The sequence below is a fragment of the Protomyctophum parallelum genome (assembly GCF_964188405.1).
Source record: "Protomyctophum parallelum genome assembly, chromosome: 4".
NCBI classification, from domain to species: domain Eukaryota; kingdom Metazoa; phylum Chordata; class Actinopteri; order Myctophiformes; family Myctophidae; genus Protomyctophum; species Protomyctophum parallelum.
Genome location: NC_139700.1, coordinates 24,339,745 through 24,364,003, shown reverse-complemented (window position 1 = coordinate 24,364,003; position 24,259 = coordinate 24,339,745). Strand labels below are relative to the sequence as shown.

At 41.8% G+C, this 24,259-nt stretch overlaps 1 protein-coding gene across 2 annotated transcripts in view; it reads left to right on the top strand.

The window, feature by feature from the left end:
• trim44 (tripartite motif containing 44) overlaps window positions 1-24,259 on the top strand; it is a 66,610-nt gene that overhangs the window by 10,527 nt on the left and 31,824 nt on the right. For both annotated transcript variants that reach the window (XM_083764209.1, XM_083764208.1), the window contains exons 4-5: window positions 11,580-11,876; window positions 20,802-20,824. In XM_083764209.1, the coding sequence (XP_083620335.1) occupies window positions 11,580-11,876; window positions 20,802-20,824 (320 nt within the window). The remainder of the gene's footprint in view (window positions 1-11,579; window positions 11,877-20,801; window positions 20,825-24,259) is intronic.

Genomic DNA, 24,259 nt, shown 5'->3' with positions numbered 1-24,259 from the left:
TTAGTGATCATTTCTGGTTAAAACAAAATGTTTTTAGTTTAAAGCATTATATTGTGAATCGTAATCATTGCCATAGAAGAGCGTTTGTTTAGTAACATGGGTCTCCCCGTCACTCCAGATTTTTAATAAACAGAAAATACATTTTCAGCTGTGTTATCAACTTAACATTTATAGTGTTTCAGTTGTATTTTTTTCTGTCTGTCTCTCCTAATTGGATAAAATAAGTATCCCGACCTGAAAATATGTGTTCTGTTTACTAAAGAGCTGGAGAGACGAGGAGACTTGTAGACATATGTAGCAATGCGTACTATCAGAATATAGAGCTATTTATCACTCATTTTAACTAAAGCATAATCACTTACCCTATTATTACCTTTTAGTGTCGCTTTGTCTCACCCTTTTCGCTAATGTTAAGTATTTAATATCGTCATAACCCTCTGAATAGGCATGCTAGGGTTCATGTGGTTAAGCAGGTCATCACAGAAAAATAAATCAAGCCTAGTTATCATATACCAGAGAGAGCCATAACATAGGAGGACAGATGAGCCGTTAATCATTGTAATTCAGTTGGCAGAGGAGTAAGCACTACAGTGGCATCACACACACACACACACACACACACACACACACACACACACACACACACACACACACACACACACACACACACACACACACACACACACACACACACACACACACACACACACACACACACACACACACACACACACAGCAAGACACAGCAGTCTGGATTGAGATAGAGGGATTAGGAAGAGATTATGTCATAAAGAGTTGGTATACACAGTGAGAGACAATTATTTCAATCCATATACTTTAATTCTTTCTGCCCCATTCAATACAATACACTCTGGCTTTCATCAAAGATATAATTCCAGCCGGAGCTTTGGATTGATGGCATTGTATTGTGTGATTACTGAGTCATTTCATTTCAGGCTGTCTGTTGTGGTTTGCATTGGCGCCTGTGTGCTGACTCACGTTTTCAAACTGACACAGTGATTTGAGTTTCATAAAATATGAAGTGGAGTTAGAATGCTGTAGTCACTAGGCGTTTATTTTTATTTTTTTACTCTTATTCAACAAGATACAATCTTTAACTATAAATGCACCAAGTCTCTGCGTGTGTACATACGTACGTACGACTGTACATGATGCAAGTTGGAAATGCAAGTCCCACCCAGGTATTATGTCTGTGTACAAAGAGGCTCTACGCACGCCAAAGTCCTTGTGGCAGTGCCGGCACACGGGAGAAAACTGTAGAGGAGATCTTGAATAAACAAGAAGGTGGCCGCACACACCAATAGCTAGAGTACCAATATTTATTAGGACAGCAGGTAAGACAGGAATATCCAACGTTTCGGCGGTTAAGCCTTAATCAGGGAATGTGTCCCTTTTGTGCCCATATATGGAGTTCTTTGTCAGGCATGTCCAAATATGGAGTTTATGCAGACGTCAGAATGATGTCAGAACAGGCCAGCTCCATAGTAGGCCAGTGCCCTTGGGCACCGCTCTGGAGGCTCCAATGGGCACCGCTCTAGTTATACAAATACTATGAATACAAAACTTATACAAACTGCAATGAGGGCCTATGGATGAAAAAAGGATTTTATATACATCTACTGGGGGTACACTGTGCCTTTTTAACTCACTTGAGCCACACTGATAGGGCCTCGTTCAAGGTAGTGTCCCTGGTAGGTAGCACCCCCAAAAACAATTCAAACCCAGTTTTCAATATAGGTAAAAAACATTGGATATAGCCTAGTTCTATTAAAGGCAGTGGCAGTAGTGCCACTGACCACACTGTGACTGTGTCCTGTGTATAGAATGTAACAAAGAGCTGTGGTCATCATGGGTCATGACATGTCTAAGTGGCTAGGTCTCATCTATTCACAGCACCAGCTATGGTGGCTGCACCTGCTCTTATGCAAGCGTCCCTCAGCACCAGCCCCGCTCCGCTGTGCTCTGCCACTCTAGTAGTGTAACCATGCGTGCGTGTACCAGAGAAGCATCGGGATTAGGGGAGTGCCGCTCCAGAGACATGACCTGTGGCAGCTTGGCATAATGTAGAAGGTTAATTTGAACCTATCGGCTAGAGGTAATACCATTATTGGCAGCCACCGCCACACCCCAGCTTACGGCCCCTATCATACTGAAATATCAATGCTGCCCCCGAGCCTTCCTAGACCTTTTGTCTCACGCCACCACACCGGGGAGGTGTAGCGTGTTCGGAGAAAACCACTAACCTAGTCACTCGCAGGGCTTTGTGTCAAAACCCATTATGAGAATTTGTCGGCGTATCCTCTCTGCTCTCTCAAATGTCAGCAGCTCTTATTATGCATGAGCGGTGGCCACTAGAGTGACCGCTTCTAGCATGGAAAGAGTGTGTGTGAATATAAAAACGTGTGTGTGTGTGTGTGTGTGTGTGTGTGTGAGTTGGAACTTTAGATAAGCTTCAAGGGAATAAAAGCAGGAGGAGGTCTGTTTTTGTTGCTTTTATTGTGCATGCACTCCAGTGTGGTTTGTTGTGTACCCTAGTACATTGTGTGTCTCTCTGTGTGCATCTTAAAGTGTAAGACCACTTTTTTTTAGGTTTGGGTTGTGTAGTTACCTTGCCATGATGTAACTCCAAATGTGGACAAGAAATTTAAATAAAAAGTTCCTGTGATTAGAAATTGATAATAAAAAATATGCCCCTCATTGACTTGCATTGTACGCTAAACGGCTCTCAAAGTCACTCTTCTAGTACGTAAACAAACACAAACTAAGTTGATTCAGACAATATAGACTATATATAGAGCATCACCAAAACTCATGTGGTTAACTTCCTGTTGATTTTACTATTTGAAGATCTGGATCCGGATCCACAGATCCAGTCCAGGTTTTCTTCCTAATAAAATGGACAAATCAACAGGAAGTTAACATTTTTATGAAAAAAGTTTTGGTGATGCTCTATATTGTCTGAATCAACTTAGTTTGTGTTTGTTTACGTACAGTACTAAAAGAGTGACTTTGAGAGCTGTTTTAGCGTATGTATGTCAATGAGGGGTGAGCTGATGGGAAGGTTTAACCCCTAGTTGTTGTTTACTTATTAAAAACTTCTGTGCTTAATTATGCACGTTGCCTAACTTGCCTCAGGTGTGAGGATTTTAATCTCTCTGAGCTCATATCCCTGTTATCCGCAGGGGGATAGAACTGAGACTATACATATTAATAGGAGACCAGAGAGGAGCGCATGGGGGGGTCCAGGAAAGATGTCTGACATTCAGCTAGTAGGCAAGACTTGTCAACACTTGAATACTCCTCAGAGTTTTAAACATTGTGTGAAGTATTTAGTAGCCTCCAACCATGGTGGCAGCGGGGGAGTCTGCATGTCATTGTTATGTCAGGCAGAAACCCCTTATCTCCATATTTGAACTTGGTATGTTTTCTCGTAAATGAATGCGCTACTTCATCATAGTGTAAACATTGTGTTACATGCATCGTGGCGTGTTGTGAATATCTGCTATTTTTTGGACATACAAGGTTTCCACTTTGACGATATAAACATTTTTTTTTACTCATATTTAATTTACTCACGTCCTGCTGCACACAATGTCGGCTATGGCACAATGCCTATGGGGCTGCTGGCTGGCTGCATGACAGGTACAGAGTAGACTAGAGGTATGGCAGTCTGACGGATCACACTCACGCACGCCCGCACATACACGCGACACACAAATGTAGCTACTTTTGTGAGAATACTTTTAATTAACTTTCTCCGTTTCCTTTTTTTGCGTCAGGGGCTGAATTGGAGAATCTGATTGTGAGAGATGCAAGAAAGGGTGCCAAATGGATGAAAGTGTTCCTTTGGAACAGGTCCACTACTTCCAGGGGCAGGCAGTTCAAACCCATTTGCTCTTAATGTTCCATTAATGCTTTTCACCATTCTTTTTAAAAACATCACATAAAACAGAGCCACTAACTAAGCAGCAGGCCAGGCACTGTTTGGGCAGTGATAACGTTTCACAGAAAGTTTAAAAGCTTGCGTTATTTTTAGTTCTCCCGTGTATTTTTTATTGATTTTACAGCAGGGCCAAGGTGCCAAGCTGCCTGGAACGTGGTTTGTATGTACAGTATCGTACGTATGTATGTGTACCGTATGTCTTGTCTCGTCAAAAGTCAACCAATCGCAGCTCATGCCAGTACATGCATGGCATCACAGAACAGAAACACCTCCAGTCATAAACAAAAGTAACTTATGAAGTGTGAAAGTTGCTGGACGCAGAGCCAACCGCAGACTGCCGAGCCAATTTCAATGCGGCACTGGACTCAATATCCTGTCTGGGTTTTTACAGCTAACGGCCACTAGGGGACCTTCTAAATCTATCTCTATGGCCACCTGCGGCTTATAGTGCAGTGTGGCTTTTATTTGCAGGGCTGCACACAACCTTTTTGGTCTAGTACTCAGAGGAGCACCTGGAGGAGTTTCTTGGTGCTCCTAAAATGCGGCGACCCGTCTCGCCGGATGGATAAAAGAGGGATGAATAACTTATAGCAAAACGATATTTATTGGATGAGTGGGGAGTCAATGGAGGGTATTGCAACTCTAGATTTAGCCATAGAATGGCTCTTGTTGTAGATTTATCCCATTATTAAAAAAATCTAAATTTGCTAAAATCTAGGTCCATGTGTGGTCCAGCCCTATGGAATGCATATTCTAATAAAAACAACTTAATACTTCCTAAGGATAATATGATCATCAAAGCAATATTTAGATTTTTTATTATTTTGTATATAAATAACCGATCTACTAGCTCACAACGTGTTGCGACACGTTGTGAGCTTGCAGATCAGCTATTTTTTTAAACATGCGACACACCGTACGGCGAAGCATACATGGCTTCCCTTTTGTTTTTTGAGGCGACGTAGTCAGACAGTCAGACACACATGGCTCCTCGGTGCAAAAATAAACAGTGTACACTACCCGACTTTACGATAATAAGGGACATTCTAAAACGGGTAGTCCCAATACTTCATTCTGATTGGCTGGTTACCGTCACGTGACCGGTGTAAATTTCACCGATAACCCACTGCTTCAATCACTTTGTATCAAACTGCAGCCTTGTAGCTGAACTGGGGAAGGGGAGCGCTTGATTGCTTTACAAACGCATGCCGTGCGGGCGTCTAAGCACCGCCCGGCTCATATGACTGTGAATGTGTGGCTCCAGGCAGCCCCGTAAATACATCAAGCGCTATTCTCCCGTCACATAGGCTACTTGCGGAGCAAAACAAGGAAGTGTTTTGGCTCTGGGTCGCTCGCTCTGGTGGCACAAAGCGTAGATACTTTTGTGAATTTAATAGTTTTAATATTGCTATATGTTTGTAACCGTTTTAGAAAAGCAATAAGCCACTCGAGGCCCCAGCTTACCGGGTATTTTACACTGGCTGGGAGGTAGAAGACCCTCCGCTTCGCGTCGGGTCTTCGTACGCTCCCAGGCAGTGTAAAATACCCGGTAACCTGAGACCTCTCGTGGCTTATTGCTTAAGTATGTCGAGACACAGTGTTCATGTTGGGCAGCAGCAGTGCCAGTCCGCAATGCTTTAAAGTCTTCCCACTCCACTATGTCGGAACTAAAACCTTAGTACCCGTAAAAAGTCGGTGGCCGGTGCCTAGCAGGGCTTACAGCGAGTGAGAGAGAGAGTCCATTCGTTTTTTTTTAGAAGTATTTTTAAAATAATACCCACAGAGAGAGTCCATTCGTTTTTTTTTAGAAGTATTTTTTAAATAATACCCACATTTTACACCGATTTGCCCCCCTATGATGGCGCCCCCATGCAGTGTACCTCAAGTTGCCATGTATTGCTGTACCTCAGCCAGCCTGCGTGCGTGTGTGTGTTGGGCTTGTTTATGGAATATTTTACATTGGGTAAAATATACCAAAGTTTAGTGATGGTTTGACAAAAAGGATGTTTAGGGTTGTTCTAGGGTTAGAAATGTAGAACGTCACCACTCCAGTCCACATGATCACAAGTACCCAGCCTGTATAGTGCAACGTCGCCACTGAAAACCGCATTGTGGTCTCATTTAAAGAAAGACTCTGTGTCTTGTGTCTCACTCGGGATATGTGTTTGCTCCCAAGAGTTTAGGCTTTACACATTCCTTTTCAAGATTAATGGGTAGCACCACCTAGTTAGTTTATAATCAGTCTCAAAGGATACACTGTGAGGTTCTGTTTGAATTGCTTGAATCATTGTAGTCAAGTGAAATGTCAATGGGATATTTTAGTCTCAGAAGTTTCTATTTTCAGTCAAACACCCATGACATTGTGTTTCCCTTTCTCATAGAGAAAGGATTTCACTCACTCAAAGCATATTTGCTTAGTTGAACTTTTAAGCCACTAAAGCCAGCAGCTTCTATAACTCTTAATTTAGGTTACATACTGAATTCTAATCAGTTCAATGCATTATGCTAATGTATTAAAGGCCTTATATAACACAAATGGTGAAATGGGCATAGTAAAATAAAATATTGAACTAGAACTTTAGTTAATGTGTAGGAGCTCATACTGTATCTCCGCCCGGCAATGTTTTTCTTTTTCTTTACTTTTTTAAGGCCAAATTGATAATTTTATACAATCGCTTAAATTGATTAGTTCAATTAACTGTTGCAGCCCTATTAAAATATTAAAAAAAGAAAAGGTACTTAATTTGCCTACTGACAGTGTGCACAAGAGATTTGGCTCCGATTGGTCCAGTGATTTGCAAGATTAGCCCCGAACAAACCAACCAGCAGACATGGACGAAAACATGCCTTCGGCCTGGCAGTGTTAATTATACAGTACTAGCCCTTACCCGTCGCATTTTTAATTCACTAATAAATTCATTATTCATTTATAATTCGTTAAATTGGAAAATTCGTTAAGATCTCCATATTATCATGGTCAATGCCTGTGTGAAAAGTGGGAGCAATTGGTGCAGGCGGTGAGGAGATACGGCAGTGTTTCTGACAGACATTCAGACAGACATTGACTGAATTATAGTATGATGATGATGATGATATATCAAATCACACCTGTGTGAAGGTAAATTCTCCATTCATTATCAATGGGAATTTAATCTTTGTGTAGGACGAAAATAGCTGATCGTCCACATATGACGTAAATACTCCCATTCATTATCAATGGGAATTTTATGTTTGTGTAAGACGAAAATCTACACGAATAGCTGAATATAGGAGGGGCTAGCGCCCCTCAAAAATTACATGCATTTTGAATTCAAATGATGCTGTTTTTTCGACTTTCTTTCGACTTGTTTCTGTAGATTTCAGAGTCCCGGTTTCATTGTACAGTAATACAAAGTCATTTTTTCAAAAGCTATGACTTAGCAAAACAAATTAATAGTGGAATACATTTGCCTGTACTTTTCATCGCTCCATTGCGCCCCATCTCTTTGCCCTTGTAAACACTGTGTCCCTATCTCTGCACCGGGCCCAATTGGAGGCCTCCGCTTGCAAGCGTGTAAATGAAGATTAGCACGCATGAATGCCTCCCTCCTAGTCCTCACTAGCAGGGCAAATGCTAGGAGAAACGGCGTCTCCAGGCAAAGAGTCCAAGGGCAGAGAGGGCTGCTGCTGCTCTTCACACTACAGAAAGCTGGGCTGAGATCATGACCCCCATCAACCAGAGGGGTCGTGGTGACTCTGAGAAAGGGCAGGTGGCTCCTTGGAGGTCTGGGAGAATAGGAGAGGTGGTGAGAGAACATGTCAGAAGGCCAGATTGATGACTGATAATATACTCAAGAGAAAGGAGGGGCTAAGGGTTGCACCATTGGCTCCTAATCCTGCTTGGCAATTGGTCTTGGGCAACAATAAACGCTATGCATGACAACTAACTGCTTTGTGACGCCCGGCTATTCCTTTTCCGGGAACTATATTGTGTTGTAAAATAGTTGCATGCACTGACCAACTAATGACAATAATTCAGATGTTTCTTTAACATTCATCCGTCAAAATAAATACTATTACTAAATAATATACAATCAGGGTATGTTTTTAGATGAGAAGGAAACAACGGTAAGAGGAACTGTTATAGCTCTAATGCACAAGTCACTTTGTCTTTAACTACATGTTTTTCCCGCTATTTTCACAGAATCTTCACCTATTTTAGTTGAATGTTCACCTACACTGACATGCCATGGCTTCATACGCACTGTTTACAGTACACTGCAGATAATCAACCTTTTAGCCATACATCTGATTAATTTATATACCTTGATCTGACTAGCCCACAACATATCTCCAGATACAGTTTACATGACGAATTAGGTTTATATTCTGCTGGGTCTATTGAATAATTAAGCAAACAACCATTTTAGACGCAACTGTAGTGCATATGGCACACTTGCATTTCACATCAAAACACTTGGAATGAATTAAGTTGTAGCAGCGGTGGTGAATATTTGATTGATGTTTATGTTTGATGAATTTAATTTAATTGGCATTGCGCCAATACCATTGCGTGATAGAGTGAAATCGCAGGACTTTTCCCCATCTTTTTTTTCTCCCTCTTCGGCAAATGATAGGCCTAATCTTGATCAGCGGTGGTTTACCTCATTGGTGCTTGTACAATATACTGAGATGATAAACGGATGGTAAACGCAAAGTTCATTGACCTGACTATGAAGCGCCTGAACTATTGAGAGACGATTACAACATAGAATATACATTTTGCCACATACTGTACGTTAATTTTTAATTTGTTGCTGTGTGCTCGGAGATAAGGAGAACAAGAATACTTAAGTAGGCCTAACGTGAAAGGTCGCGGCGAGATCCAAGAGTGTAATAACTCTTTCAATGGGTCGGACTCCCAGTCCCATCTCCTCTGTACGTAAAATATAACGTATATACAATATAAAGACATAAGATGGAGCCATCTTCTATTGTCTTTATGCAGCGGTGATCATGTTTCAGCAGGGTGTAGGCCTGTCACAATTATTATACATCATTATTTGAGATTATCGCAATTATTTTTGCATAATCCTCAATCCTCAACATTTCATAAAACAAGCTTACAATGCATCACGATGGCAGTATAATAGTAATAAAACTTTTTATAACGAAGCCTTCTGAAATTTCATTTAGATACATATCAAAGTTTCAATGTTAACCCATTTTGGCCTGACGTCGAAATTTAAAAAAATGTCTTCTAAATCCTGAGAGCTTTCTGAAATACCTATGTTTTTATATCAGTGGTTCTCAATATTTCATGTCAAGGTCAAGGACCCCAAAAATGATATGTAATTGGCCGCCGACCCCCATCTGAAAATATGTTGTTCCAGGGACACCCCAGAAGCAAAGATTTGAGTTAAAAACATTCGCTCTGAAAGAATATACGTATATTCATTATTCAAATCTGAAAGAATATATATTGAAAGAATTGCGCCACATTTTCACGATTTTTTAAAAATAGCAGACCAGCTCGTAGCGCGGCTGCTATTTTTGAAAAATCGTGAAAATGTGGCGCAATTCTTTCAATATATACTCTTTCAGAGCGAATGTTTTTAAACTCAAACCTACAAGCTCGTAGCGCGGCTATTTTTCAATAGCTAAAGTTTAACATTACGCTTAAAACACCAAAAGGGGTTCCCGCCCATAATGGGTTAAATGCCAAAAACAAATTCGTTAATCGCAATTATTTGTGAGACAATTCATTTCCAACTTAAATTTGTAATCTTGACACTCCTAGAAGGGTGCCACTGTTGCATGTATATAGCGTAACACTGTATAAACATATCATTGGTTCCTTTATATTAGGATGAACTAATTCATTCAGAGTAGTACATGCCAACTGCACCTTGAACCATGGTCACCTGGCTTATAAAATGTCATTACATTACAGTAAAGTACTGCTAATTATTATACTACTATTATAGAGTCCTGAGCCTGAGCATTCAAAAATAGATAAGTTTCCCAGAAGATTCCATTAGTCGAGCTTTGCAGTCTAATCTAATGATCTATGATCATTTGTTTTGTTAATTGCAAAAACGACTTTCTAAACCCTCCTTTAGTGAAAAAACTTGTAACACTGTGACAAGATGCAATATGGGGAATTCATGCCAATGATGCCATTGATTCAGATGGAGCAAAAGGTTACTGGGACACAAAGATTCTTCACTTTCCATTAACCTTCAACTCTCTGATTCCAAATGCATGTCTTTTTCGTATTACAAAAGGAACTACATTTCTTTTCTTTTTTACTGCTCTCGGTTGGTTTAGTGGGCGATGTGGAGGACCTGATTGCTTATGCAAAATTGTGGAATACATGACAAGACTTAAGCACCTGAGGGTGCTGGCTCTGCCAAACACAGCACAGGCTGATGATTCTTTGCTTCACTGGAGGTAGGGAGGGAGGGAAGGAGAGTGAGATGGAAACAAGAGGTAATAAATAGAGTGGAAGTGAATTGAAGTTTACCTTGGGGGTGGGGGGGGGGCCTGATGGAACAACTGAGATAGATTGGTTGCGATGCGAACTTTGGATTGTTGTCATGGTGACATCTGTGTCGGGGGAAGGGGGGGGGGGGGGTGCCGCGACGGACGTCTCCGTGGGGGTATTGGAGAAGATCTGTTCAGTAATGAGTCGTAGCGAACAACGGAGCCTCATCGGAGAGCAGGGAAATGGATTGCGAGGGAATCTCTGGAACCAGTTCAATATTGCGTTGAAAGCTAAACAGATGGCTTGTTGTAGCGGAAGACGCCACTGAGGTCTATCTGACGATGATGCGCACGATCGTGTCCTCCGTGTCCAGAGGAGCATGCCAACAAATTCGCTGGTGGTTGTGCAAATATGGTTTTTTCACCATGAGTTCAAGGTTCAAGGTTGTACTTTTATGTAACTGTACACAAGATGTAACAATCGAGTAAAACTTATTTTTGTTTGGGTTCCTTCAGACAATAGATAACATGACATCAAAAATCACACACAGCAAGCACAGCAAACAAAAGGATAGTGCAAGAAAGAGCAAAAAAGAGAACATAACATATGTGCATGTTTTCCCTGTAGTAGCAAAGTTATGTAAAGCTTACGTTCCATACAGCATAAGTTTGTTTAGAAAGGTGCAGTTCGAGGCTATGTTCCATACAGTATATACAACAATTTCATTTAGAAAGGTGCAATTCGAGCATAATGTTGCCAGAAGAGGGTGTTTATGTGCGTGTGTGAGGTGTGAGCCATCCTGTTCTCTATCATCTTCGGATTTTCCCTTCATATCCGCTTTGCTTTCTTTAGTGTCATCTCATCAGTATTTCTACAGCCTCATATTAATATCCATGGATTATATCTCAATGATTCATAACTACACAGTCTACACTGATGTTCATTTGACCCTTTTAGCCTTAATGTCTGACTGTACCACGTCCACGTGTTGTTTACATTTCTGACAAAGTATTCAATCAATCAATCAATGAGAAGACAGCCCAATGTGCCTTTAGATTTTTGCTCATCCATATTACTTGCTTCCCCACTCTCTCTCTCTCTCTCTCTCTTCTACTCCTTTGTCCTTCTACTGCATTGTCCTGCTTTCAGATGTCTACAGATGAGTTGGAGGCCTACGTGAACAGCCAGTTTGACGAGCTCCGCAGACTGGCCCGTCTGGAGGAGAAGAGGACCCTCCACCTGGTGGACCTCAAGGAGGCCTTCCTGACGGCCCACGCCGCGGAGAAGATCGCAGAGATCAACGTCCACACAGAGCGGCTGGAAGAGGAGATGGCCTCCATCACGCATCAGCTGGACCTGCTGGACCAGGTGGAGAATAACGAGGCGGCGCTGCTGGCCGGCCCTGCCAGGGCGGTCCTGGAGGCCAGGCCAGCCCCCCGACCACCGGTGAGAACCCCCGCACCACATACTGCTGTCTAGAACAGTGGTTCCCAAACGTATTCATGTCAAGGACCCCCAAATGGACCCGTTGGGGTCCATTTGTACCCTCTGAGTTACAGTCCCATAAGGGTCCATCCATTTGGTTCCAAACTTTCATTTAGCTCCCCGGACCCTACTTTGGGAACCACTGGTCTAGAAACTCGAAATTGGTGATCGTGCATAGTTCCTATTGTATCGTTATTTCCATAAAAAATGGAAGAAGATGGGGTGGGGGCAAGACTAGTGCGAAAGGTGATCAAACAAGAAATAAAAAACATCTACACATTTACACATATATGTAGTGTAAGATGAGCTATAAAGGCACGTGAGGCATAGCGGCAGATGTATGCTGTGCATGATAATATACTTGATAGTTAATGTGCTAGAAAATAACTATACTGGGGGTGAGGTTTTTCACTTTTCCATGGACTTCAGAACGGATGGTTGGATTTGTATTAAAATTGGTGCTGACGCTCAGTCGGCTGCCCCCGAAGGGATTTGCTTTTTGGGTCGAAAAGGTTACGGTAAAAACGGTATACGTGTGGGTGGATTTACATGGTTATTAAGCTGCCACATTTTGGGGTCGAGAAATATGTTGGTGTGGGCAGGATTTGCAGCCCTAGGTGCAGTTTTGTTCCATTTTTCATCACAGACAGAATATTGAAACAAGTGCCACTATCCACAAACCCATTCCAAATGTAAGCAAAGAGTCGCTTGAATGATTGGGATAATACATTATGGGAAAGTTTGAGAAATGTTACTTTCCTTTCATGGTGTCAGCTGTGAAATGTGATCATTTGATACAGGTATTAAGAACCACCAGAGTTGGCTGAAGGGGCTTAAGTGTAACTATGTTTGTCCTCTGGCTGGGAGCCAGTTACTCCTCCATTCCAGCTGGGTACACTGTGCCTGGGCCAAGGTTGTGTTTCCAAACATGCATTCACTCATTCACTACAGCACACGTGTACATATAGTATGTACGTTCATGCACACGTACATTCTTAGGATGGTGGTGGCCCACTTTCACCTGTAACCAGACTCTGCAACACTTCACTCTGTCCCTCTCCCCTCATTTGAACATACAGGAGGAGACTCTTATTGCTTATAGTCCGCAAATTAAAAGAGCCCACTGGCCCATTTGTCACCTGCTAGACTAGTAACCACAGGCAGTCGGGCAAACAGGCTGGAATGTGTTTTCCCTGGTGAACCCATGCAGGGGCAGAGGGACTGCACACTGCAGTAATGTGCAGATTGCTTTTCCAGCTGAGAAATGGATCCATGGTGGGCCAAGTTCATTATGACCCTAATTGAATGCTGATGGTTATTCTGTTCTCTTGTTAGTTATTGCTGGAGTGGGCACTTAGAGATGTATGGTGGTTGGACAGGCACAGGGGGAAAACGGTGTGGGAGCGATGGGTATAAGGACATGCAGGGAATTACTGTCATACTGTCAGTGGTGCGTATGTGTGTAAGAGAATTAGCCTAGTCTTTCTTGCAAATATGATCCTCAGCCTGTTTATGTAACGGGACAGAAAGGGTTAGATCTACTAGCTATCACCACTAGCAAGAGGCTTCCAAAATAGTGCTGTTTCTACATTTTTAAGCATGTCCTTCATATATGGGGTTCATGCATTCTCCTGATTATTCATTCATGTTTGCATTATTCTTGGCAACTCGGTCCACAAATAATATATACAAAAACCGAATATTCGTCCCATGGGCGGAGCTTGAAGGGGTTCAGGGGGTGCACTGCACCCCTGGCAAAAAGGGAAAAAAATGTTTGTTTTTTTTGTTTTTTAAACTTAACTTCTGGCTTCTGACTGTAGTTTGTAATCATCTCTCTTATCATGATATGATGACTCGCTGTATGGCTGTAGTGCATGTGTGTGTGAGCTGCTGTACTAGCTAAATAACTCATTTTTAGGGGTTAGGGCATTGTAAAAACGCTAAAATAATAAAATAAAGGTAAAAAAAATTGCGGGTGTCGTTGGCCAAGCAGTCGCACCCCCAGGCGTCAAGTTCAAGCTCCGCCTATGATTCGTCCGCAGAAAATATTTGTCAGAAAATGGCTAAAAATGCATTTTCGGCCTAATCGGTTTTGGCCCGAATAGGCAGAAATTATATCACTGAATAGTGTATGCAATTAATGCATTCAAAAGAGCTGAATACATGTTTTATGGACCCATAATAGTGATTATTATTTAAGTAAACTTTTGCCATAACCATTTCTTTTGCCATAAATCAGGTAGCTTTAAGGTACGGCCATGACAACAATGGTAGGAAAAATATATATATAATATTAATCATATTCGGATATTCGGTATTTGGTTTGCGGCCAACTGTTTCCTATATTCGGTATTCGGTTTCGGCCAAGAATTTCCCTTTCGGTGCATCCTTAAAATACCATGTTATATTTGTTGTCCAGGACCTTTTTTTCTTTTTTTTTTTACTAAGAATTGTTAATCCATTTTGACCTGAAATCAGATTCTAAAAATGTCTTCTACATCCTGACAGTTTTCTGAAAAAGCTATGTTTCTATGTCAGTGGTTCAGACCTAAAAGCTCGTGCTATGAGCTTGTAGATCAGCTATTTTTCAATAGCTAAAGCATAGCATAAAGTGACTGTGGGTGGTATGATTTATGTATATGCCCTGGACCTAATGCAGCAAGAATTCACAGCACACGTCCCAAACTCTTCTCCCGTCTGGCTCCAAAACTGTGGAATGCACTTCCCATTGCAGTCAGAACTGCAGCATCACTCCCAATCTTCCGCCGTAGCCTGAAAACCCACCTTTTCAGACTCCATCATGGCCCATAGCACTTACCCTAACCCCTTAGATAGCATTTCTGTTGGCTTAGATAGCATTTGACACAGACTTATAGCATGTTATGTAGACAGCACTATAATTGTATTGTATATAGTCATAGCACGCCATAGTACATATGTATAGCATAGTAGTGAATATGTATAGTTTATTATGTATAGTGTATGTATAGTTTCATCATATAGATATTCCACTGTTACCTTCTTAGCTTACGCATGTTTCATGATAAATGCTTTTATGTGATGTATTCCCATGCTTTTGTTCTTGCTTAAATGTAAGTCGCTCTGGATTAAGAGCGTCTGCTAAATGCCTAAATTGTAAATTGTAAATTGTAAATTGTAAAATGGATGAGGAGAGAAAACATCCGGGTGTTATGTGGTCCACTGCAATGGTAAATCAATTCTACAACTGTTACATCAGCCAGCAGCTAAAGTAAACCGTGGGATTTTGAGTGTTTCAAATGGAGTCAAAACATTACCCAATATGACATCAGAAAACTCAAAAGTTGAACTTAACGAAACAAAATCTATTTTCTTTGGTCTGAAACATAGTTTATTTTTATTTATCTTTTGTTTGCTGCTTGTTCCTCTTTTCTCTTGTATTTACTCGCCTTGTCCTCCCACTGCCTATAATCTAATCTCACAGTCCCTTTCTGTTCTAGCCTGCAGCATGTTCTGATGTAGTACCTTGATTCTAGCTGGCATTGTAGAAATGAAAACGATACCAGCTTCCATGTCAAGTCAGGAAAGGCAATGCTGCTTTGTATGCATATCAGCAACTTGCTACCCACAACCAAGTAAGAATAGAACCCTCTGGGGTGGACTAACATTCACAGGATGAACGTTTTTCTCACTGATAATTTTCTAGCCTTTAAACCCCTTCCCAAGCACAAGCCACATAATTGAGGTGATTCTGCTTGTAATTTAGTCGGGCAACTAAATTACCATTGGTTTAGCTTATAATCCTTTATTCATCTAACACACTCACACACTCATACGTGTACTAGGGCTGGGTGCAATAACCGCAATACCGCCATACCGCCGGTATGTAACGCATACCGCGGTATCGGGTTCATTACCGCGGTTATTTTTTATTTAATTTTTTATGATTTAATTTTTTAATGAAATGAAAAGTGTATCATAATAAACAGTGACGCTCAGTCAGTCTAATCATGCCAGCAACACAACACCAGAGGGAGTTCAAAAAACCATGTGCAACCCAGATTCGGCACAAACAAGGATTGATTGATTGATTTAAATATTTATTAACAGTTTGCAAAATTACACTACATTTCAAGCACAACTCACTACAAAGACTGTTAACTGCGAGTGGACACTTGTTTACAAGAGGGTCCACCTAAATTCATTTCACTCCTATGCCACAAAAATGTGGAACGCCCTACCAACTGTCATTAAGACATGTAAATCCCTTGACTCCACCCACCCCTTTCCCCCCTCACTGTATACGTTTTTCCCCCTTTTTACCTCCTTTATGATGATTTCCTGTTTTTGGCTTTATAGAAGTGCATAGTGTACAAAATGATGTGATGAATTGAAAATGGTGGACCCTCTTGTAAACAAGTGTAATGTTTTATGGCAGGGGTATTCAATTAGATTAGGCCTGGGGCCACAACTGTAGAATGATTGTGTGTGGGGGGGCCGCACAGTGTGCTAGCGAAGCGCGGAAATTTGTGGGTTCTCAAAATGCTTTTTGTGCTCAAACACGAAGATTTATGTATATTTCCGCACAGTAATGAGCAGGATAATATGTCTAAACAGGTATATGCTACCTTAGAATAGATGTAGGCCTAGACCTATTTGACAGTGCATAAACAGCATTGCTTTGTCATTAACGACCATCAGCTGGACGGACACAGCGGTATGGGGGCCGGCAATAACCGCGGTAATTAAAATCCCATACCGCCCCAGCCCTAACGTGTACTGTACACACATAAACACTAGAAACGTACAAATCACACCCATGTGAAGTGAGGGGCGCTCTTATCATCATACATCATCCAATAAAACAAAAATGAATATCAATACATTAACATGATTTATGAATTAATTAATATACAGTAGCTAACATGATCTTCATCTCTCAGTTCTAACGTTGGACAAAACAGTTAAAAGTTGCTTATATGGGAGGAGCAGAGGTACCCAGACAGCAGAGAGCTTAGTAATGTCTAATACAAATGCTGTTCTAAATCCTTTCAAACATACATTAGTTACGTCACCAATAATAGTGGTCCCTTATTGGCAGAGCTTGAAGGATAAGCGCCGGATTTACGTCATACAGTATGTGGCGTAAAGTCTCCATTCATTGTCAATAGCATTTAATGTTTGTGTTCAAACAGAATCTACACTATAGCTGTTTTATAGGAGGGGCTAGCACCCCCCCAAAAAGAAAATAACTTTTGGGCACCTTGTGAATGGCAGTAGTCTTGCCTCCAAATTGTTCTCTAATCTCCTCATCTGTCATTTAATCGATACAAAATGCTTGTGGGTAAACAGCTGCACCACTCCACAGTGTTTACCCTTCCAATTGTTGATGACCGTGATGATTAATAAACAGACCCTGTGCCGATCGGCAATGATCTTTCTGTCTAAACAGCACACTTGCAGCTTGTATGTGTTGTGGGTCGGGTGGGGGGGATGAATGGACACATGATCTTAGTACGTTTTGGAATGAAATAATTTAAAATATTTTAAAGAAATGACAAAATAAACCCCTTTAACACAATGAGTGCCGCCTGCTGGATGAAAGTGGTATGGCGCTTGGGTGCCAGTGATTTCAGGCTATTCCACTATGACTCGCGTCCGCTGTTGCCTTCCATCTCGGATGCTAAAGTATTAGCGTTAATGCTACCGAGCTAAAATAAGACCAATCCTTGCTCTAGAAAACACCAATGTTCCAATCGCGATCACCGGATAATCAGAAATGATCGAAACATCGAAGAATAGTTTAAAACCATGGACAGCGGCGTAGTTTCTGAGAAAAGAGCGTGCAAACTTGCAAAGGCTGCGTCTAAAACAGAAGCTAATGGCTTTGTTGAAACAAAAACAGTGCGGGCAGGGCTGTGAAAACGGTGCACAGCAACCGGGGCGGTTAAAAAAATGAAACGCAGCGAGGCAATATTATATCGCGAGGCGATATCAAACGCCTTAAGACGAGCCTGCTCGCCAAGAGCTCCCCGCGCATTGCGCAAAATTGATTAATCAGGGCGAGTATACCTGTCAACAGTAATAATAATTTAAACTAATACAAAATAAAAATATAAAGAAAATTAAGACCGAATTGCTCACAAGCTCAATGCCTTGTGAGCTAAGACATCATTGCTTGGTTGGCACATAATTAAAGCGGAATCATTTCAGTGCCACATATTGGGCATCGTTTTGATACTGGTCCTGAGTCCATTCCGAGAGCACCGTCATCGAGATACATGGCCTGTGGCTACTATGCTGACAGTGATTGTGAGATGGACTTTGTCATTACTCAGGTTGTCAGCACTGCAGCTCAGGATTGCTAGCATACGGAAATCTTGGTACCTGGAAGCTGTGTGTGTATGGGTGCGGGGAGGGGGGGGTCTAGGAACATCCTGCAATCTCTCTGCTGTTTTCCACTCTAGCCCCCCATTACTGCCCGGTACAGACAACTTAATGGATGTCTTCCCGTTTAATGCAAGCTATTTGGTGCTGACAGAATCGATGTACAGAAACTGTAATACTGATTTGCACTGACAGTGAGAATCTATCCTGTGGAATAAAGCTTGCTTAGTGTTAACCTCATTAACCTTCACCCTATTTTAGGCATGTTGTAGGTGCAGATTTTCAATAGCTTTAAAAAATAGCCGATCTACAAGCTCACAGCACGCCACGATGCAACATGTTGGGAGCTTGTAGATTGGGTATTTTATTTTAGGGCTTAAGTGATTCTAAAGGTAGCTCCAGAAAGCACAGACAGTCAACTGTCAGCTAGTTTGAAAGTGTCGGGAGCTTGACGATAGGAGACTCCCGACGACAAGCTCCCGTTGCTTGCCGTCGATATCGCCTTCCCGACGTGTCGGAACCCGTTGATGAAGAACCGAGCATGTTCGGTCGGCTGGCGACCCTTGTGAGCCGACGCTATCAATGTTGTAGTGATGAGGGGGTAAATTACTCCACTGTAGAGTGAATCTCTATTCTCTAGTCTGCTCGTTATGTTTCAGGGCTGACTACTGGTGTAGTGTGAACTACTGTAGATACCATATTCTCAATCTCAACTCTCAATTCCTATACCAATCAATCAACTTCAGATCAACTCCAAAGCAAAGCTAGCGAAAAGAAAATGCTATCTGTGTTTTGTTTTGGTGAGGCTGCAGAAGCTCCATGTTGCCAGATTTTGTGAGTGAAACAAGCGACCAGGTCTATGAAAACAAACCAGTTTCACCACTTGAACTGTTTTAAAAAAGAATGATGAAAGCAAGCCCAAATAAACAACTACACTTAAATAAGCCCAAACTAAAGCAATGCACAACTATGAATAGGGATGTGCTGATGAGACATTTTGGCCAATATCGATATTCAGCTCCTCTGAAGTGACATGTTAAGCGACGTCCATTTCTGCTGACAACACAACGCAGCTGAGGACTCGCAACGCAAAAACATGCTCATTAGTTATGTGTCACAGTTTAATTTGGCCCGCATATCACCCCGCCCACCCACCACCCCATCAACACTGACACTTGCGTGTGTGCATAATATAACATTGCCAGCTGTAGAGGCGGAGACATTAGCATCATGCTGCTCAGCCTAGAAAGTCTTCCTGGAAGGAAGTGTTTCCTCGCTCATAGCTCCTCAGAAATGCTCCTTGGACCAGCAATAAGAGACCTGGCGTGAACATCAAAATGATGGTTCAAGTGAGGATAGAGGAGCAAGGAAACTTGGGATGCAGCCTGTAGCATGGCATTCATTATTCAGCCTGGATTCACCGCAGTCAACGTGCTTGCAATTGTCAGACTACTCTGGCACATACTGCATGACGAGCTGCCAATCAGGTGCCATATTGAGTCGATACCAAGAGAGGATAATACAGCAGGGCAATTTGGCACATTTCATTTGGGGGACCCCGTCACCCCCCACCCACACACACACACACACGCACCCCAATTATCATCCCACAAATGCATGATAATTACTAATTGGGACATCATTATAAAGTCTAATGGACAGGCATTCCAATAGAGATCTGCCCTGACAAACCGCATTTTAACCCTCTTAGCAATATTATTAAAGGACCTATAACATAAAATTCAACTTTTTCAATTTCTTTTGTGTTTTTGGGGCTCCCATGTGTGTTTTCTATCCCCACAAATAACCAATTTTGAACAATCAGGCCTTCATGTCATATGGGTGTTTTAATGGAAATTGCTCTCAGAAACAGCTCATCTGATTTTGGCCTCATCGTGATGTCATCAATGTCACCCTACTTTGTATAATTCCTCCATTTCTTCAGTCTTCAGTTGCAAATTTGCATTTCCACTTTGTTTACAATGTCCACCATTGTTGATTTTCCAAGCTGGCAAGCCTGGCATGGAATGGAAACAAGCCTGGTTTTATCTAGCATGAGTATTATAATGACTCAAATATTAAATAATCTGCATATCAGCACCCTCTCCACCTCAGGACAGTGTGGTACTGCAGCTAAAACTGCTTTCAAAGTCCAGAAAGAATTGACAAGGCCTGGTTATATCAGAGTGGTGATTGAGGCTCAAACCATTAGAAATAACTTTGAGGGACATAGACAATATGATTATTAAATATTAAAAGCCGTTTTTAAATGCATGTTATTTGCGCTTTAATTGCAAAAATGGCACCTTGTTTCTTTTTCCAAGGCTGCGTGTTGAGGCTTATTACGATAAGGGAAATTAATTGTTAAGATATGGAACATTGCCAGCTGTGATCCTACTTGTTGAAAATTACTGTATCTTGTTTACAATTAATGCATAACACCTGTTCTAAGTTTATTTTTTATAATCCCCCCCCCCCCCCCCCCTCTCTCTCTCTCTGTCTCTCTTTTGTCTGTTTCAGCGCGACATTGAAGCCAGGCCAAGGTAAGACTGCCAATGTGATTCATGTTCACCCTTTTATAGAACCGGCTGAGCAGAGCCTAAGAACCCTTAAAACCTCCTCAGTCATGTGCTGCTGCCATGAGAGACATGCTTAGTATTCTACCTGCATTGTGGCAACACACGCACTGACATGTGCACGCACATCCCACCTCCCCTCTTCACTCCACGCACATGGCGCTACACGTTATACAGACCGAGGCTCGGCGCCAGCCGCACTGTACATCAATCCCCCCGCCCTGCCTCCACTCCCTCTACCCCTGAGCTGTATGCGAGGCACGTCGGTGCCCCTGCCAGACAATTAGTAGCACTCATCTGTGTATTCCCTCTGGAATTAGAAGGGGTGACAGTCTGCCTGATCCAATACGGTGGGCCAAACTGTGGCTTTCAGACGTGTGTGTGTGTGTGTGTGTGTGTGTGTGTGTGTGTGTGTGTGTGTGTGTGTGTGTGTGTGTGTGTGTGTGTGTGTGTGTGTGTGTGTGTGTGTGTGTGTGTGTGAAGGACTGTACATTGCCAGACATGACCGTCTGGTGGACCTGGTCTCAGACAAGATCAGAGGAGTACAGGACAGGACAACAAGAATGTATAAACACAGCACTGTAAAAATAGACTGGTTTGATCACAATGACACACATGTCAATTCACTACAAAATATTCCAAATACCCCAGATATTGTGTTCATCAATGAAATTAGAAAAACTGTCACTATATTTGAATTTGAAATAGGCTGCCCATTTGATTTGTATATGGACACTTGTTTTACATCCAAACTTATGAAATATCAGCTTCTGGTGGAACGTATTATGGCCTTGGGATATAACTGTCAACTTATTGTCCTTGTATTTGGAAGTCTGGGCCATGTCCATAAACTTGTGCTCAGGGGTCTGCAATTGGGTGGATTGCTAAAAACAAATGCAAAAAAGCTGGCTAAATACTGTTCTGTCTCAGCTACTATGGGCAGTCTGTCTGTCTGGAGAAGGCGTTGTTTCATTTATCCTTAGGTGGCTTAAAAAACCCAAAACAAACATCCTGTCTAGTAGTGTCAAGTAATAGTATGTCAACAATGCGCTATATATATATTTTTAGTTTTATCTTCTTTTTTGTGTGTTAAGCAGCATGTGCAGCAGCTATATCTGGTTGGACCATATAATGTATAACCTAATTCTGATCAGTGTTTGGGTCTATTGTATTACGCCTCTTGTGCAGATCCAAATAAAAGAAATCAAATGTGTGGCTGTGGTGTCATAGCAGGAGTCAAGTCTCCTCTGCAGGGTTAAGAGCGTATAATATTTACATTTGTAGCATCGCAGCCCACAGATAAATACATGCGTGATCAAAGAGTGAAAAGAAAACCCCAAAAACATATATATTATTATCAGTGTATTGTGTCACAATCTGATGATATATTGTGCCTGCATCTCAGACAGTGTGAAATGGATCCGCCCTATCTCATACACATTGATCGACCGACAACGCTAGACAAGTGATTCCCAAACACGGGGAACCATTTTTATGGGTCACGAGAAAATATAATAAAAATATCTTTCAGAAAAAAATGAATGAACACAGAGTACACCCCCCTGTGATACTGCCCCACTCACTGCTGTCTGTCTCTGGGCTTTGATCTCAAAGTATACCTCCTCTCCTCTGACTATATACACACACACACACACACACACACACACACACACACACACACACACACACACACACACACACACACACACACACACACACACACACACACACACACACACACACACACACACACACACACACACACACACACACACACACACACACACACACACACACAGACAGACAGACAGACAGACAGACAGACCTGTGCACATTCACAAACTCAGATGTCGATTCATTTTCTGACTGTCTGATCTTGGGGAAACACAAGCCTATTTGTCTCCAAATAGTAACACACTATTCCCCATGACACTGGCCTATTCTCCTCAAACAAGGACTGTTGGATTATATTGGTTCAGTTTAGTTTGTTACTTTCCTACTGTATGTATGATGTAAAACACTGTAGTGTGTTGTGCGTGCCCAGTGTCCACTCATAGTAAACTTGTGTTTTCAACAAATGTTCAACAATATGAATCCATATATCGAAGCACAGCAATGAGTTTGGCTGTCATTTTTACCGTCTTATTGTTAGTAGAGAATGCTATTATGAGTCTGTACTGTAGTGCCAAGTTAACGTGCAGCATGCAGCCAGCATTAGATGAGGTTCTTCAGCTCTGGAGCAGATGGCATGTCACTAGGCTTGGACCCCAGTATAGCATGGATTTAATAGTCTGACCTTTCTCAAGGTTAATGCCCCCCCCCCCCCCCCCCAAGTACATTTTGCTGAGTTTCCATGCACCTGCTTCAATAACACTTTTGAATTTTCTCAGTAAAACTAGAATCCAAATGCAAGAAATAATAGCAGTGTAGGCCAAAATAAGTATAGCCAAAAAAGTTGGCAAATCCATAAAGAGAAGATGCAATAAAGGGTGACGGAAACAGAGTAAATGATCATTTATTCACATTGTGGTGCAATACCATTTCAGGCTAGATTTATACTTATTGCACGCGGGTGTCGCACACAGAAAACGCTAGCTTTAAGCCTTTATTCCTCACCTATTTATTGTGATGCATATGTGATGGAGGGCACCAACATTCTTCCAAAAGCAAGCAACATTTTATGCATAGACTGCAAATGCAAACTCTTCATAAATGTTTGTGTTTGGCTGGCACACTTTTGATTACATAATATTGCTGTGTTGATGGAAATGGTTTTCAATCTCGATGTCTAGGTAAATGAAGCTTATACAGTATATATTCACATTTTCTTTTGCCAACCTTTTTGGAAATTCACTAAGAATTTGCGCAACTCTAACTTCTTGATGTGAGGATTTAAGACACAGAGTGCTAGAAGGGTTAACAGAGGTTGTGTGACTTGGCATGAAACAAGGAGCTGTGTTCTGGTCTGTTTCATGCGTGTGGGTAAATGCTATGTGTCATAGCAGTCGATAGTTGAGATTAACGGGTTGTGGAATAAAAGAAAGTGAGAGACCAATTCCAAATGAAATGGGTGGCTAGAAAGGAGGCTGAGAGGGTTGTTTTGTAGGGGGAGAGGGAGAGAAGAAAGAGCGTTATTTTGTAGGATCAGGCCAAGAATGGATGTTTGGGGTGACATGTAATGGGATCCAGACAGTAAATTGATTATGGATGAGAAACACTAATCCTCTCCGTCTGAGCCCCGTTTCACTGCCATAGAGTGAGGTCTGGCATCCTGCACCATCTTCTCATCCTCACTTCACTTCAGCTCATCAATAGGATCTTATATACCCCCCCCCCCTCCCTTGCCAAAATAAAACCCTTAACATAGGTACTCAGAGGCATGCCTGCCAACATTTATCTTTT